The sequence below is a fragment of the Oryctolagus cuniculus genome, chromosome 9, assembly GCF_964237555.1.
Source record: "Oryctolagus cuniculus chromosome 9, mOryCun1.1, whole genome shotgun sequence".
NCBI classification, from domain to species: Eukaryota; Metazoa; Chordata; class Mammalia; order Lagomorpha; family Leporidae; genus Oryctolagus; species Oryctolagus cuniculus.
Window position 1 is genome coordinate 80,875,165 of NC_091440.1, and position 13,556 is coordinate 80,888,720.

Here is a 13,556-nt window from a genome sequence, read left to right on the forward strand (position 1 = left end):
CGAGGAGCCAGGAGATTCTTCTGGGTCACCCATGTGGGTGCAGGTGCAAAGCACTTGGGCCATTTTCCACTGCTTTCCCAGGGAGCTGGATCAGAGGTAGAGCAGCCGGGACTCCAACCAGTGCCTATATGGGATGCCAGCACTGCAGGCAGAGACTTAAAACACTATGCCACATTGCTGGCCCCTAGATCTGATACTTGAGACTGTAAGTTTTTATACAGATAGCCTATATAGCATGAAGAAGTATGCTTACAAAGGAATGATTAATGGCCTAAGTTTTTATTATGTTACTCAGAATGGCCTATGGTTTAAAACTTAGGAATTTTTTATTTCTAGAATTTTCTAATTAATAATTTTGGACCATGGTTGACTGCTGGTAGCTGAAACCACAGATAAAAGGGAATCACTATTTTGAGCAGTGTATTCAGTACTGAGGATCCAGACACTAGAAACCTATTCCCTACCCACTATCTGGGAGTGAAACTGTTACTTTATGCAACTTAGATATATGACAGTACTTCAAAAAGTGTGTGTAAAATGGAATTAAAAGATATTTATTGTGGTGCCAAAATTTTTGAAAACCATACTGACAAGGGGTCTTCATAAAGTTCATGGAAAATGAGTGTTATGAAAAAATGTATGAATTTCCTACTTTTTGAACCAAAATAAACATATCTTTTAATTCCATCGTCTACAAGCTTTTCGATGTTTTCTAGGCCAGAGGAACAAGCACATGGGCAGTGAGGTAGAGAGAGAGTACATGTTCAGAGAGCTAGCTGCCAGATGCCCTGTTTCCTCTAGAGCATGAAATAAGAATTGATATTAAGGATGAGAGAGAAGAAAGTATGCATGGGCCTTAGGGAGAGTGATGACGTTTCGTGATAGCCACGTGGTTGTTCTTGAGGGACAAGAACAGACCCTGCTGAAGACTTGGCAAAGATTTAGCTGATGATTCCCACCCCATCATCTTCATGTCACCAGTCTGCAGAGTTCTGTAGTTTTCTTGACACTGTGTGGTAGCCTGGATATAGAGGTTTGGCTGAGCAGGCATGGAATAACTAGGAGCTAAAACCTGTGTGTGTGTGTGTGTGTGTGTGTGTGTGTGACACAGAGAGAGAAACAGAGAAAGAGAGATAAAAGTGGTTCAAAGTCTGACTCATATTGCTTAACCTATGGCTAAGAGGGCAGGACTCTGGGGAGAACTATTGATTAGGTAAAGGAAAAGCAAAACAAATATCATAGGACAAGCTGAGGAATGTTGAAAGGATACAAGATCTTTACAGAGGCTGAGATGAAAGTTCAAGATTTCAGGAGCACAGCACGAAGGCTGGTGCCTTAATAAGATGGGTGGTAACTTAGCAAAATGAGTGCCTGAAGTGAAGACCAAGGTCCCCAGAGTTGTGACATGAAAGATTTAAGTTTTCCCAAAGCTACTGGATAGGATCAGATGCCACTGAGGGTATCCAGAGGTGTCATGGGCTCTCTTTTTTTGGCATATAATGCATGGTTGAGTAATTTATCACATACATTCATTGAGCACCTACTATGTGCTCTAAATGCAGAGAATCAGCATCAAGAAAGGAAGACAAGGTCGATCCCTGCTCCCATGGAATTTACAATCTCATGAAGGGGCAAATCAGGCAGGAAAAAATAAACAAAAAATATCACATTGGGGTATGTTATGGTCAGAGTTAGTGAGGATTGATCCCAAAATGCAAAGTATGAGGGAGCGCTTAGGTAGGTGGTCATGAGGTCCTCACAGGTGCTGAGAGATCTTCAGAGGTTCTCAGACAATACATTATGATCATTAAAGAAATAGCATCTGTCATTAATGAGATGAGACTTGTTTCATTCTTTAATCTAGAGTCAGTTTGTGTTCAAATCTGGGACTGAGCTCATTTAATAACTCCCAATCCCCTAGTGCCTGATTCTTTCAGATGTCACAGGTGCTGAGAGATCTCAGTCTTTGTCATCACAGCCCCTCATTATATCTGAAGCTCTAAAAACCAAGGCAGAAAAATCCTATCAACCTAAAGGGACCAGGACTTTGGTCCACACTATGACTCTGGGTGACAACTAGAGTTAGAGAGGAGAAAGAAACCTTTGAGCATTCATTCTGCAATTTATTAGCTGATGTCCTTCAACAAGTCCTATAACCTCTCTAGGCCTGTTTCTTTGGTGTGTGTGTGTATGTGTGTGTGTGTGTGTGTGAAGAGTAAATGCCCACCTCATGTGTCTATGATATTAGATAATGCCTGCAAATGGCTTTATCCTATATAGTGTTGAATGAAAGTGAGGACTGATTAATGATAAACTTCCTAAAGAAGATGCCAGACCTACTAGGAAATGAGATGGGAGTTACTTTCATGATGTCTTCATAAGGTTTTCTTCTAGAATGTGGGATATCCACTGCCCAGCTTTAAAGTTGCCAAAATGTTTGCTCATTGTACATCTGCAGAATAAATATAATTAGGGTGGGGGTTACTCCACCACAGGGCCCAGCTTCTTTGGATTTCTCACACTGTTAATCACACTTAACTGTCTTTAGCACATGACAAAAGTTGGACCATGGTGTCACTTGAAGGTAAAGCCCTTTGTTGAATAAGTGTATTTTAATTTTTATGTATTTATTTTCATTTTTATTTGAAAGGCAGAGAGATAGACAGACAGATACAGAGATCTCCCAGCTGCTAGTTCATGCCCCCAGATGCCCTGAAGATTTAAAGCCTTTACCAGTCTACATCTGGAAAACACTAAACATAGCCAAAGCTATTCATCAGCAATGCAGAGCTTATGGCTAACATTAAATTTTACTTCCAAGGAAGTATAGTGCCTGGTGCTTTTTTAATTAACAGAATAAAATTTAAAAAAGCAATTCTCACTGTTTGCATTAGAAGACTGGCAGACTCTGAGCAGAGCAAGAATGCTATTACAAGACACCAAACAGTGCAGGCATAGATTAAGGACTGAGCCAAGAACCCAGCATGAAACGTCAGCTTCTCCAAAACTTTCGGTGGCAATTTTTAATGAGGAAATAAAGAATATGAGATGGCATTTCAGAGTCTCCTACAGCAAGGCTCTGAAATGTAGCCTGAAGGATGCACCGGCAGAAGAGTGGCTACACCCCACCTCTCTCAGCAAGGGAGCAGGTGGGAAAGGAGCTTCAAGAGCACTTCACCTTTCCATCCCACAGCAAAGGGAGAGGGGTCCCCCCCACAAGGAAGACTGTTCTCCACGGGGAAGCTAGGATCCACACGGAGTCATGCAGCACTGAGCGGGGTCCTGGCAATGGGTTCCTGGTCTGCTACAGTTAGGGGCTGGGCCCGTACACATCCTGGGAGGGAGCAGGCGATGGCTCTGGTGCTTGGGTCCCCGCCACTCACATGGGAGATCTGGTTTGAGAAAGGAAGGAGGACGAGTAGGAAGTAGGGAAAAGGCATGGTAAGAAAGGAAATTTCAGAACTTTAGAGGAAATGCCTAAAATCATGAAAGCTTCAAAATAAATCAGAAGGTATCTATCTAATATAATTTTATATAATCAAAAACTGTACTTTAAAGACAAGAATAAATTACAAAAATGTTCATAAAAGACTAAGTTGAAAGTTGCAAAATTTTCTATAACAATTATTCCTTTCTCAAAATAAGCAAAGAAAACATCAAAAGGAAACTTTTGTGTTACCAGCTGTCTTGTCCTGATATTATAGGTGATTTAATATTTTTGATTTATAGTTTTATGTGTTTAAAAGTGTATAAATAATAAATGTTTTAGTACTAGTAATGCCATTGCATATGTTTATCAAGTTACTGTATTACACTCCATAAATGTACACAAATATTGAATGTCAGCTTAGAAATTAATAAAATTAAATCCATAATCATCAAGATGTACTTTGGTACTTCTAAAAATTTCTGTAAAATGTGCATTATCTTTTTAAAAAAGGTATGTTTACTTACTTATGTGTTTATTTGAAAGAGCTACAGAGACAGAGGAAGAGACAGAGAGACAAAGAGAGAGAGATATATATAGAGAGAGCGCTTCCATCAGCCAGTTCACTCCCCAAATGGCAACAACAGCCAGGTCTAGGCAAAGCCAAAGCCAGGAGCTCCCCCTGGGTCTTCCACGTGGGTGGCAGGGCTCCAAAGCACTTGGACTATCTTCTGCTGCCATACCAGGAACATTAATAGGAGCTGGACTGGAAACAGAGCAGTGTGCAATATCTTTTAAATCTGTTTTTCCACGAAATTCATTGATGTGTCTCATATAATCTTTCTGTATTTAATATTAATAAACATTATAGGAGGCCAGCGCCATGGCTCACTAGGCTAATCCTCAGCCTTGCGGTGCCGGAACACCAGGTTCTAGTCCCGGTCGGGGCACCAGATTCTGTCCCGGTTGCCCCTCTTCCAGGCCAGCTCTCTGCTGTGGCCAGGGAGTGCAGTGGAGGATGGCCCAAGTGCTTGGGCCATAGGAGACCAGGATAAGTACCTGGCTCCTGCCATCGGATCAGCGCGGTGCGCCGGCCATAGCGCGCCGGCCGCGGTGGCCATTGGAGGGTGAACCAACAGCAAAGGAAGACCTTTCTCTCTGTCTCTCTCTCTCACTGTCCACTCTGCTGTAAAAAAAATAAAATAAAATAAACATTATAGGAAAAGAGAAAATGATAATTTATGACAATGAAGCAAAGTCACTATAGGCATGATTACAATCTCCAGTTATACTAAAGAGCAGCGCCTAGTGATAAATAGTCATCTAAAAGTAAAAGATTATTAATTTTAGTTAGTAAATGACCCTAGCATCCACTGAAAAAGGCACAAGGGATTTAGAAACAAACGTATAGTCCCGGGGCAGACATTTGGCCTGGCAGTTAAGATGCTGGTTGAGAATGCCCAAGTTCAAGTGCTGGCTCTGCTTCTGATTCCAGTTTCCTGACTCCGGGAAGCAGAAGGTGAAAGCTCAAATAGTTGCTTTTCTGCCACTTACATAAAGGACCTGGATTGAGTTCCGGGTCTCTGGCTTTGGCCTGGCCCAACACAGGCCACTGTAGGTATTTGAAGAATGAAACAGCAGATTAGACCTCTTTCTCTCTCTCTCTCTCTCACTTTTTAATCCTCTCCAAAAATATTGCACTTTGGAAAATTAAGAGAAAACATACTAGAGGAACTCCAGACTGGTGGAGAGGCTGATGTCAGGCTTGAAGCTCTGCAGTGGGTGATCCCCTGGAGGCAGCCTCAAGGCTCTGCTGAACACAGTGGATGGGGAAGCACTCTGCTGCCGGGATTTGTGGAAGAATTCTAGGAGGAGGTGACATCTGAGTTCAGTCTTGCGGGAATGAATGCATTAATCCATGGATTTGTACTGTAATGCAATACCTAAGGCTGGGTGCTTTATTTTTTCAGAGGTTTATTTGGCTCCTGGTTCTGGGTGCTCAAGGGCAAGATGCCAGGATCAGCTTGGTTCTGGTGAGGACCTCATTTTAGATGGCTTCACAATTGCGGGACTGCCTGCTTGAGGGAGAGACCACATTGCCAGGCAGGACACTGGGGTACAATGGGGGTCCCCAGGCCATCGCATTAATCCTTTCCAAGGGCAGTGCTCCCATGACCTGAGGACCTCTATCTAGCTCTCACTTCTTGAAGGTTCCACTACCTCTCACACCAACACACTGGGGACCAAGCTTCCAGCTCAGGGACCCTTGAAGAGGACACACATCTAAACCATAGCAAGTGAAGAAATAAAAACATGGAGACAAGGGCAATCAAGCAGAGCTACTGTATATAGACGTGATGTAAGATGTAAGACTAATAGTTTTCTCATGTGGATCTCATTACACTGAACTTCTGGGGAGGAAACATGAAAACCTGAACTAAACCTGGTACAATGGGGATGAAGAGGGAAAGATTGAAACAATGCATGGACTAGTGGAAGAACTTAGAACATCTTCATTTCTCTTAGGACTGGATGGGTGGTGGAATCACTTGGCTAGCATAGGAAATAGGGTAGAAGAGCTGCATCAGAAATAAAGTTTTGGAAATATCCATTACAAAGGTAAATAATATGTGGCCTTGGAGTAAATCATTCCTTTATTCTACAAGTTTATTGAACGTAAACTTTCAAGATCAGTTCTAGGTGCTGAGGATACACACAACTGAATATGACAGCTCCTAGAGAGCTCCAGATCTGCCTGGGAGACTCACCACGAAGAAATAAAATGTTGGGAAGTGGTCATTGCTGTGAAGAAATCTAAACCAGATGCCATGAGAGGGATGGGTGGAGCTATTTAGATTGGATGTCATGAAAGGCAACTCAGAGGGACTCAACAAAGATTTAGGCCAGGATGATGATATGATGATCATAAAATTATTGAAGGTGGCAGGGACTGGATCCTTTGCAGGTGCTTAGGGAATGACATTTGATCCACAATACAGTTCTCTAGGAGGAACTGTTGAGGGACTGAAACATGGCCAGGGGCAAACAGGACTCTTCTTCCAGCCACATCCTTGAACCGACGCATGTTTTGTCTGTAGTAAGTTGGACCTTCGGAAGGGCCACCTGGGGCTTGGTGTGAGAAGGAGGAACCTGGGGTTACCGTCCCCTGGCTGACCATGTCAAGAGGAAGGGAAATGGTCAGCAGTGTCTGATAGCCCAAATCTCCTGGAAAGGACAACTATTGGAAAATATCCACTAGACATAGGAACTAGACACTCATTGGCCCTCATTGATGCAGTGAGGGAGCCAGAATACAGAGATGGTGACAGAAGACTGCTATTCCAAGAGGGATGCTTTATAGAGGCAATGTGCTTTACTATGCTGCTGTTTTGTTCTGTTTGGCTTGGTTTGGTCTGGTTTGGTGTGGTGTGATATGGTTTGGCTTAAAGAAGGGTGAGACTTGAGGGTTGAGCCTACCCAGTAGGAGAGATAGAGGAAGTAACTGATATAGCAAAGTCCCTGTAGGGACAAGAAGGGATAGAAAGCAGAGCATAGGCTGGGGACTAGGACATGGGCAGAAAGGGTACTGCTTCTCCCACTGTGATGAGAAGGATGCGAGGAAGTTGGAAGGCAGGTAGGGTAGGGAACTACCAGATTTTTTTTCTCTGAAGGAGGTGGCATTTAAGACATATATTTAAGAACGAGAAAGAGAAAGAGAGGGAGAGAGAGAAGACTGAATCAACTAATTCAGCCCCCGAATGCCTGCAATGTCTGAGTGCAGCCAGAGCCCAGAACACAATCCAGGTCTCCTGTACCGGTGGCAGGAATCTGATTACTTGAGGCATCACTGCCGCCTCCCAAGGCTGCATAGTGAGAAGCTGAAGTCAGGATCCAGAGCCAGGAACCAAACCCAGGCACTACAATATGACATGCTAATATCTTAACCAGGAGTTCAAGGCCCGCCCCTTTCAGGTGCAGGTCTCAGGGGCAGAGGAGAGGAGGGCTTCTATCTAAGGTTCAGTTTCGAGACAGATCTTATAGAGAATCAAAGTAGATGCTCAGGGCCTGTGTAGAAGATTGCACGTGGCCCCGAGGTTCCCATTCAGTTTGGAACTCTGGTTTTGTGACAGCCCCATGTGCACAACTGTGAGCCTCCCTCCAAGAGGGCCAGCCGCCAGGGCTGCAGAGCTGGGCCACACTGTGTGACACAGGCTGCTTGAGCACCACCTGTTCCAGGCAGATCACTTCAGTCTTTTATCTGGCTTCTCTTGGACAGACCTCAATTCCTGGGCCACTCGACAGCTAGAACAAAACAAATTTGCAATGCCAGAATTTTTCTTCATATTAGTCATTTATTTAAAAAAGACGAAAGAAAGAAAGAAAACTCCTAACCCCAGATATTTGAATACAAAATATGTATTAAAATAGAAAGTAGTAGCGGCCAGGCTTTTTAGAATTAAGTGATCACTGAAATAACTTGCAGGTTCCTGATACTATTTTATTTCTGTATAATGTTACAACGCCTGTGTCTGATGCAATTAGAGATGCCTTTTAAAAGTTGAATACAAGGCTTCCCTGGGAATGTACTTGTTAAACATTTTGTTGTACTGTAGAGAAGCCACTTCAAGATAACACAAATCTTGCAGAGCCTCACTATCACTACTCGCATACAAAACAGAGGATGTAGTGAGCAGTGTGTCTGGCGGGGGTCCAGAAGGCAATCTGGATTAGTCTCTAACCGGCTGCCATCATTCCAAGTCCATTTCTGATCCAGGCCTTCTTGGCTCATAACTGACACTTTCCAAAGGTTTACTAGGACAGTACAGAAAAAACATATCATTACTCTCTGCTCCTCCTTAACATAACAAATATATGCTTAATATGACAAAATAAGGTAATAAGGACTGTTTTTGCAATCATACTTCCCTCCCTGTTTTCTACCAACAACGTGAACCCATAGAAGGAGTAGTAAAAGTGTAGAATTTAAAGTGTAGAATTGTAGAAGGGATACTTTAGCTAGCTATTAGTTTCCACTCCTGACATCAGTGGCAATTTATAAAATCCAGGGAGGATTGACTCACTTTCTTTAACAGTCAGATTTCCTGTGGAGAGCCTGAAATTAAACATTTGACTACATCTTACTTCTTATTTGGCATTCTGTTAGATGCTTAAAAAGAAACAAGATTTGAGCAAGTCTGTTATTTTCAATAATGCAGAAATTCCCTTTTGAAATCTTTCTGTTCCTCTCACCAAACCTGAGGTGTAAGGAATTAATTGCATCATTAATGAATTACAATTACAGCAAATGTTTTCTTAATGCACTTCAGAAACAAAACTTCAGCAACTACAGGACAGCCTGAGACCAAGGGTAGTACTGTCCTCCCCTTGGAAGGAAGAATTGAAACCCAGGAAAATGACTTGGACACCACCTCCTGAGGTGCCATTATTTCTTAAAGAGCAGGAATCAGAGTCAATTTGTAATTAAATGCCCACTTCATGTTTTGCTAAAATATCTTAAAACCCTATTTTCTTACTCCTTTTCCTCCTAATACCTATTTCTTTAATTGCAAGTGGATGTTGATGCTTTTTCCGAATACATTCATCTGTTTTATGTAAAGTTCCTCACTGTTTGGCCTTTATAGGTTTAAAAAAATGTATTTTCCTCCTATGCAGTGGCTAGGCAATGGCAGTTTGATAATCAGATAATTATTTCATTGATGAAACAGGCAGGATGAACGTAAAACGCAAGAGCAGCAATCATTATCTGCCTCTTCAAGCATGTTAGCTAAACAGTAGTTTTTTTTTTTTTTAAGTGACTTGTGATGAATTATGATGGCACTAACTGTGTAGATTATTTTAAATGTTTGATTGCAGTTGGTGGCAGTGTCTGAGACTGGAAGATAGAAAGAGCCAGGAAATTGGAGGAATATGGGGCAGCCCCTGGTCCCTGAGTGAGGCTGGGAGAGAGGGGTGGCAGCTGCGCTCTTGGGGCCAAGGGGTCCGGGCTGCCAGGCTGGGCGCGAAGGCTGGGAGAGAGCGGGGCGCTGGGCAGTCCTAACGACAAGAGGGAGGGAGGAAGAAGGGAGGGGTGGGGAGCGCAGAGCCCAGGGGAGGGGAGCGGAGAGAAAGTGGGGACGGAGTAAGGAGTCCACTGGAGCGCGGAGGGAGGGCAGCCTCGCACCCTGGCGTACGCGCGCGGCGCAGCTTCCCGGAGCTGGACAGACCCATGTCGTGCCCGCGGCCGGTACCGGGACCCTGGCGGGAGCGCCGCCTGTGGCCTCTGCCATCCTTGGGAGTGTGAGCCCCGAGCCACGCGGGGGAGGCGGTGGCGAACCCGATGGTCGTTATGAGGACGATTTAAAATGACCAGCAAACGGAAACCTTTCCAAACGCAGCTCAGGAGATCCATCAGCGAGCAGTTACGCGACTCCACGGCTCGAGCCTGGGATCTGCTGTGGAAAAATGTCCGGGAGAGACGGCTGGCAGGTCGGTGACCCCGGGGACTCAAGGGACCCGTGGGGCGGTGGAGGTGCGGGTCCGATCATCCCGCCAGAGCCCTCTGCTCCGCGCCACCCAGGGCTCCAGGGCACGGGTTTCAGACCCAGGGCTGGGCCGAGCAAGCTGCGTGCACCACCCTCGCTGGGCGGCCCGAGTGCCCGCCCGCTCGCCGCGCCCCCGGGCGGGTGTGGGCTCCGCGCCCCGCGCACCCGCTCTCTGACAGCCAGCCTGGGCTCCCAACGCGTGCCGGGAGTGCGGGCAAGGATTACCTGGAGCGCCTTCCTCCAGGTGGCCGCTTCGCCACCGCAGTGAAGAAGTGCCCAGGCTCTGTGGCGCTCCGAGAGGGCTGCCCCTCTCCCACAACGGACAAGTCCATCGAGTGGGTGGGAGGGGCAGTCGGGGAGAGGCCAGGGAACATGTGCAACAGCCGTTCCAGGGTGGAAGGAGAGAATTTGGAAATAGACGGGTGGAGAGTTGGTGCGAGCAGCTAACTGTCCACAACCCTGTCCAGCTGTGGATCAGGCTCTCCTCACTTCGGGGTTTCAAAGGAAGGGTGTGCCTTTGGGAATAGAGGAAGAGAGGAGGCGACTGCTGAGCCAAGGCCCCCTGCTTAGGTCAGAAGGGCAGCCTCCCCTTTGGTACCTCCACCCTCCACTCTCTGCCACCTTGTGGCTTCACTTCTGTACCCTCTCCTTGCAGAGCCCTGAGGGCAGGGGAGGTGAGGCGTTGTAGGTCCTCTTGGTCATTATATCGTACAAGGGAAGGTGGCCCAACTTCAAACATAACTCTCGGGAAAGTAGAAGGTTGAGGGCCTCCTTTGCCCAAGTGTGAGCCGCAGGATGATGCTTGGTGGGACAGGCCCACCTCCCTACCGCGGGCGACCACTGTCCTGTCTCTGGACTTTCTTGCTTCTGAGACCTCCCCAGCATTGGCTCCCGAGTTGGGCCATGGCCATAGGGGCAGAAGAAGATGGGAAGTCTGATCAGAAGGAAAGAGTGCCAACACCAAAGAGGTGTGGGAAATTTAACTTTTTCTGGCCCCTCCCCCTTTTCCCAATTTACCTTATAAGAAGGTACAAAAGTTTGTGGGAAAATGGGATTAAATGAAGTTGACTTTGGTGGCAAGAATTTTGAAATCCATGCACAATTTTTTCATGATATGTATTTTCCACAAACTTCTTGAACATTGCTTATATATATGATTTCAAAGTGGTTTTCCCCCAGATCAACTTATCTTTTAATTTCACTTTTCCATGAAGTTTCTGAAGTGCTCTTGTTAAAACAAGGAGTTTGCTGATGTCCCACCCTTAAACCTATACACCTATACAGCCACATCCCCGCCAGAGAGCATCCTGGAGGAGCATGAGAGCCTGTCACCCTGAGCAGAAGGTCTTTATCTAGCTAACTGAATCAGGCGGAGTAAGGATGATTCCAAGACTCACTGTTGTGAGCATAAAAGGTTCATGCCGTATTTTCCCTCCAACACAGTGACTCCGTTTAGTAAGGACCCAAGAAATAAACAGACTTTTCGGTCCAGACCCAGAAATAAATTGTGGTCACCCAGTAGTTTTGACTGTTGATGCTTAAATACCTGTATGTGCATCATAGAGCTCAATTAATGACAATTAATAGCTTTCTTTGTGATCATGCTAAATTGTATAATCTCCATGATGGATGGGATTGGAGAAGGTTTTGTGGTCTGGTAAACTTCTGTTGCTTCATAACTGCAGAATGCTTCCTGCCAATGTCTCTTTCATAGTTTCTGTATTTAAGTTTGTTAAGTTTGTTAAATCAATGGATCCTCAGGAAACAAGAAGTCTTTCCAGGAGGGCTGCCAAGACTGTGCTGAGTTTTTATAGAAGCTGAGACCAAAGATGACTGCAGCCCTGTCCTTTTCAAAAGGAGATCTAAGAAGGAAGAGAGTATAATGTAAAGACATAAAACTATTGAGATTTCCAGGAAAGTCATATATTCCCCTGAGTTTTAGACCTTGTCAGTAAGGCAACAGAGGGGAAAAAGTTTCAATCTGTGAAATAAACTATAGGTAGAGATTTTAAGACCATGCACATTTAGAAATGAAGGCTAAAAGTAGCCTCAGAATGAGAAGTATGAGGGTTCTCTCAGAGTAGTGCAATTGTTTTTTTTTTTAAATAGCAGTATGAGGTTTTAAAATGTTTAATCAGAATATTAATATCTGCTTACCCGTAATCTGCTTACCACTCTGCTTGCAGAGGATGCCAGCAGGTTATTCAACTGGGACCAAACAATCCTCTGTGAAGCAGACTTCAACTTCGGCTGCGCCCAGCAAGCTGGGATGCTTGCCACACAGCCAAGCCAACTCCATGAAGGAGCTTTCAGATGCAAATAGATTTTCTTGGGTTTTCTTGCTAAGGTAGCTAAAATATGGAACTTTGGCCACAAGACACTGAAATACTTAAGTTATTAATGTTGGCATCAGTTTGAGGTGAAAGTGTTCTTCACTTGTCAAAGTGTTCTTTATATGGTTCAGCTGAGAATATCAGAAGGACCAACTGCATGAATGTGTTCCTAGGGGGCATCTGTCCTGCCCAGAGATCCTACGAAGCCACTGTCTTTTGTTTTTGTTTTGTCTTTTCCCATCAGATAAAAGTTTTGTGCTGGGTCTTCTTTATCAGACTAACATTTTCTTCTTACTACACTTAGTCCATGAAACAACGTTCAAAGTGTTTTAAAAAACTCATGCTTGTTTCTTAGAGAGTTCTGAAGGCAATTGATTCTCCCCATTGCTTTTCTACATCCCAGCAAAGAAAATTCTTCTAGCTCCCTCTGACTTCTTTTTGTGAAGGAGAACTGTAGAAGCCATAGTGTTGTGAGTCCACAACGGGCAAGGGGAAGATCATATGCAACAGGAAACAGCCTTTCTTGGCATAGGTCACAATGACATAAATAAGGAAGCCAGTGGGAGGACTAGATGTAAATGGTGCTCAGATGTATTCATTTAATTGCAAAATTACAAAATAGGGTCATTGTTTAAAAAAAAGAACTGATATTTGGAACCCCTTTTGGGTTTCTAATTCTGTGGCAGCTGCTGACTTCCCATTGGACTGTAGCATTTTTGCCAGTGCTTCTTGTTTTCCTAAGATTCTAATCCTGTAGGGGTCAGCAAGAGTTTTGCTCACCTGTCATCTCAATTTTTCAGTCATGGTGGTATTGTTGTTTATTTCCAAAATGACTAGGTTGGTTAGTAGTCAAAACAGGATTCAAATTCAGATCAAGAGAAGCCAATGGCCATCTGTGTCCATTTCCTATTATACCTCACTGTCCTCTCCCTAGTCTTTGGGGAGACACGTGGATCCCCAAATTCTTCCTGAGACTCCCTGTCGTTTGGTTTGCATTTAGAGGAAAACAGAATAACAGGAAGAGCTGAAAACATTACTCTTTCCTCACCCCTGGAATGACAAGGGTAATCCTCTGCACCTAAAATAGCTTGTCCCCCTGTCATCTCATTGGGCTGGTTAGTGTATGGGCTAACAGAGATGTGAAGCAGACAGTCATATATCTAGCTTGTGGGAGACCTATGTGGTTCACCTCACCCACCACCATTGCGAGGCGTGCAAGAACATGATGCTATTGTAAATCATGAATCCCCAGCA

General features: G+C 44.5%; 1 protein-coding gene and 1 long non-coding RNA gene across 15 annotated transcripts in view; one reads left to right on the top strand and one right to left on the bottom strand.

The window, feature by feature from the left end:
• The window catches only part of STARD13 (StAR related lipid transfer domain containing 13), a 583,995-nt gene that overhangs the window by 322,483 nt on the left and 247,956 nt on the right, over positions 1 to 13,556 (top strand). For 2 of the 14 annotated variants that reach the window (XM_008273538.4, XM_008273541.4), the window contains exon 1: positions 9,780 to 9,913. The exons of the other annotated variants lie outside the window; for them this stretch is intronic. In XM_008273538.4, the coding sequence (XP_008271760.2) occupies positions 9,790 to 9,913 (124 nt within the window). In that variant the 5' untranslated portion in view covers positions 9,780 to 9,789. Of the gene's footprint in view, positions 1 to 9,779; positions 9,914 to 13,556 lie in introns of those variants that run through there. 14 annotated transcript variants of the gene reach the window in all.
• LOC138843828 (uncharacterized) lies at positions 777 to 10,587 on the bottom strand. The gene is made up of 3 exons (XR_011378843.1): positions 10,195 to 10,587; positions 9,609 to 9,879; positions 777 to 8,239 (listed from the first exon to the last, which is right to left on the bottom strand). It is a non-coding gene; the product is annotated as an uncharacterized lncRNA (long non-coding RNA).